A 4,443-nucleotide genomic window follows, 5' to 3' on the forward strand; every position below is an offset into this window, starting at 1 on the left:
CGTTTACTGAAAGGTTTTGAGAAGTTGTCCGAAACTGTTGGTGGACTTCAAACCAGAGTTGAAGTAATTGAGGGTCGTGGCCCTTCCAATGTCGCACCGATAGCTGACGACACCAAGGATTTATCGCCGAAACAAGTGGCCAGCAAGAGAACTCGAGTGAAGAAGGTTGTCAATAGGCGAAGGCAACCATTGCCTCTTTCCGCATCTAACAATTCTGATGATGCTCCTCTCAATCCAGTTACAAGGCGATCTACAAGGTCTGCAATTTGTGAAGTAGTCATCGATATATCGATGAATATTTGTTTCTGTCTGGAGTATTACCTCACATACATGTTTGCATGGAATGCCATACACCTGCCACCTACGACATGAGCATGTCCGAGTGTTCAAATTGATGCAGTAGTTCTTTTGGTCAACCACTTCAAAATGGTCACCGTCGGAACGGCCGACCAGTAGGTTGCGAGACTCTTCAACAAAGTTCCTCAATCTTTCGATGTATGACAGGACATAGATGTCTCTTCCATCTGTGAGATTGTTCACGTCAATGACACAACATGCCCATCAGCTTAAACCTTCATATGAAAGACAAGTCATGAAATAATAAGTGGAAATATTAAAACTTAATCGGAAACACTATAATTTAATTGTAAAAAATGTAACTTAAGCGGTAACAATTAAAATTAAGCGAAATATTTGAAACTTAAGTAGAAAAATTATAATTTAATCGTAAACGATGTAATTTAAGTGATAAATCCTAATATTAAGCGATAAGAAGTAAACTTACGCGAAACAATTTAAAATTAATCGGAAAAATTTTTGTTTAATCAGAAATGATTGATATTAAGCGGAAACAATTCATATTAAGCGAAATAATTGAAACTCAATCGGTAACAAATAAATTTAAGCGGTAACAAATAAAGTTAAGCGAAATGGTGTGTACCTTATTGAGTCTACCATGTTTGTGACTGGGAGATGGCGTGCCTCTTTTATCCATGCATTAAATGACTCCACCACATTTGAGTACATCTCCCCCCATCTATCACCTTTGAACATGTAGTTTGCCCAGTGTGTCAGATCGGATTTCTGCATCAACCATTGATGTGCATCCGCCGATGTGTTTAACAGATCGACAACAGCGTCATCGAATTCTTTTTCAGCACATGAAAACGCAATTCTCGATAATATAGACCAGCACCGTTCTTTCAATGACTTGCCAAGTCTGACATTTGCTTTCATGAAGTTTGCTTCCAAGTGGCGCAAACAATATGCATGCGGTGAGGAAGGGAATACCTTCGCGACAACATTGATAAGGCCCTTGGACCTATCAGATATAAATGTAATAATTTTCAAATATTCGTCATCATCGTATATAGTATCTCGAAGCTTTGACAAGAACCACGTCCCATTCACATCCGTTTCATTATTTATGATTGCAAATGCCACATGAAAGAAACCATCGTTCCCATCTTTTCCCGTTGCACCTAACAAAGTGCCCCCGTACTTACCGAGCAAGTGAGTTCCATCCTGGTACAGCAATGGCCTACATCCGGTCTTGAAACCAATGACACATGCTTTGAAGGCAAAAAATACACGTTTGAAACGGGAACCATCATTCTCTACTATAGCAACGCTACCAGGGTTTGTTACTAATACCTTCTTCGCGTACCACATCAATAAATCATAGCTCGCCACCTCACTCCCATGGAGAACATCCTTGGCGACCTCTTTCCCTAGCCAAGCTTGTTTATAGGATAAATAGACACCGTGGTCAGCGCAACATATCACGCTGAATGTCAATAGCCTTATATAGGGGACGGTCCTTCAGCTTTTGTATGACACGTGCACTCACCCACTTTTTTGATGCCCTGGGATGTGAGGATGTGCCAATACCGCCACCACATGTGTGTGTGGGATACATCATCTTGATCCTAAACGTCTCGTGGTTACCTTCCATGGACGCATGGACACACCATTCACAACTTTCAGCTGCGCACTTGACAGTTACTCTCTTCTTGTCATTCTTGATGAATGTAAAGTTAAAATTATGTTTGATAGCAAAATTTCTAAGTGCATCCTTAAAATGTTCACTGTCAGGAAACTGATCACCGACTTCTATTGAAACAATCTCATGATCTTCTGACGAAGGCCGGATGGCAAGAACCCCCGAAGGTTGTTGATGGGGTGGAAATGTACCCCTATTGAGTGACATACTCGCCGAAAATGATTCGCTGTAGTGTACAAAATCGGATAAGTCTAAGTGAAATCATGGCACTTTTATGCGCAATCAAACAACTTTAAACAAAAACTTTTACGCGAAATCAAAGAATTTTAAGCGAGATCGTAAAGGTTTAAGCAAACTCGGATAAGTTTAAGCGAAATAGTATAATCTTAAGCGGATGAAGAAAATAGTTTAAGCGATATCGGATAATATTAAGCGAAAACATAAATTATTAAGCGTAAATAGGGAAAGTAAGCGGAAATATATATATATATATATATATATATAATGTTCACAAAAAAGAAGGGTTTTGTTGAATTAAAAATTAAAAACAATAATAAAAAAATTAAAATAATGGTTGGATATAAGGGGGACCAAACCCCATGACTCTCGCATGTAAAGCGCGTGCTTTCATTTAAGCAGCCTTTAAGCGATATCGGTTAATATTAAGCGAAAACAGAAAGTTTTAAGTAGTAACAGACAAATATAAGTTGAAATGGATAATGGTAAATGATATCTACAGAAATTAACCGGAAAGTGCATACAATAAGTGACGACTCTACACACTATACGAGAAATATTATTTATGAATGAGGACATAATGTAGAAGAATGAAATAAAATGAGTACACATCAAGCAAAGAAAGGATATTTACGACGGGAATGAGGAACACGATGGTATGTCTACAGCATTTGCATCTGCATCAACAATAAGGTCAACAACATCGCTATTTAGTATTTGATATATTTGGCACATACGCTTGAAGTCAATTTCAGAATCAATGGGACAAATAGTTCGGTTTGCATCGGGTGTGACAAACTTCACTTTCACAGTGCTAATGTCAAGCCCCCATCTTTGACATATCTCATCTAGAATTGACTCCCAAGGAGTCGACACTGTGAACTGGAGGACTCGACCCTCCCCCTATACCTAGCAAATGCGCAAAAGGTATCTATTGGCTGCCTGCATGAAGAAAGCATGGTCAACAATTGCATGACCACAAAAAATAAAACCAAAACAAGTGTGGAGAAGCTCACATGAATTATCTTCCGGGTGAAGAAATATTCAAAGTACAAGAGTGCAAAATAAAACCAGAACAACGGGGAAGAGACAAATCTATCTATCCTGCGTAGATGGAAACAAAAAAAACCCCAACAAAAAGGATGATGGAAGAAGAAGAAGACAGCTTGGGTTAAAGAAGCATGTAAAGTTCAAACTGATAACCGTACTATTTTCCAAAAAGTTGACAAGACCGGGCGCCAGCTTTCCCTCCAAATAGCAGGGCAAAAATGGAATTTTGGATGAAGTTCACTGACGGAGTTATAACCAGGGACCAAATCCGTCAGTAAAATAAAAAAAGGAGGGACTGTTTGTCAAATTCAAATGTCAGAGGGACTTTTAGGGATGTTTGAAAACTTTCAGGGACTAAAAAATAATTTTTCCCTAAGTCTTTAATCATGGTAATAAGTTTACTACCTAATTTTATATTATTGGGATGAGTTAAACAATCAATTTTCGATCAATATGTATGCCACTAACAATATCCCATTTGTTAAAAAAAACAATCAAAATTTAATTCATGAGACAAAAGATGCCATGTTCACATCTTTGAATGGAGGCTCAAAATTTAGTTGAATTACTTCACCTTAAAAAGCGTGCAAGGCGGAGCCAGAAATTATATAGAGAGGGGGCGAACTACAAGTTTTAAAATAATTAATTAATAAAAATTTGAAATTATAAAATACATTTAAAATTTTTTTACAAGTAAAATCTAAGAAAAATGATTAAAATTAATTAATGTATTAAAATATATATTTTTATCAAAGATTTTTGTATGATTCTGACTCAGCGGCGGCTTAACATAGCTACAGGTATATAACGTAATTTCAGAGTAAACCCTATAATTTTCTTAATAAAAATTAAATTTATTTAGATTTTATTTTAATAAATACTTATTTGAGATGTTTGTTTATCTTTTCACATACTACTAAACTAATGATAAAATGATATATCTAAAATTTGTGAATAACACTCAAGTAAAAATCTAACAAGAAAATTGTAACAATACAAAAACTATAAAAACTCTTATTTATAATTTTAAAAAATAAATATTATATTAATTTTGAAGAAATAAATGCATGAAAAGTCATTACATTGAAAAGTTAGTTAGCGAAGATATAATTGATTAAGTATTAAAATAAATATTTAATATCTTACTGTATTAT

General features: G+C 35.8%; 1 protein-coding gene across 1 annotated transcript; it reads right to left on the reverse strand.

Annotated features, from left to right (window-relative positions):
- Positions 1 to 541: 541 nt before the first annotated feature.
- LOC120268452 lies at positions 542 to 2,209 on the reverse strand. Its single transcript, XM_039275856.1, has 4 exons — positions 1,948 to 2,209; positions 1,397 to 1,739; positions 941 to 1,321; positions 542 to 572 (listed from the first exon to the last, which is right to left on the reverse strand). Exons 1-4 carry the CDS (start codon positions 2,207 to 2,209, stop codon positions 542 to 544), a joined length of 1,017 nt encoding a protein of 338 aa, XP_039131790.1.
- Positions 2,210 to 4,443: the final 2,234 nt, after the last annotated feature.

Source organism: Dioscorea cayenensis, chromosome 9, assembly GCF_009730915.1.
Source record: "Dioscorea cayenensis subsp. rotundata cultivar TDr96_F1 chromosome 9, TDr96_F1_v2_PseudoChromosome.rev07_lg8_w22 25.fasta, whole genome shotgun sequence".
NCBI lineage: Eukaryota > Viridiplantae > Streptophyta > Magnoliopsida > Dioscoreales > Dioscoreaceae > Dioscorea > Dioscorea cayenensis.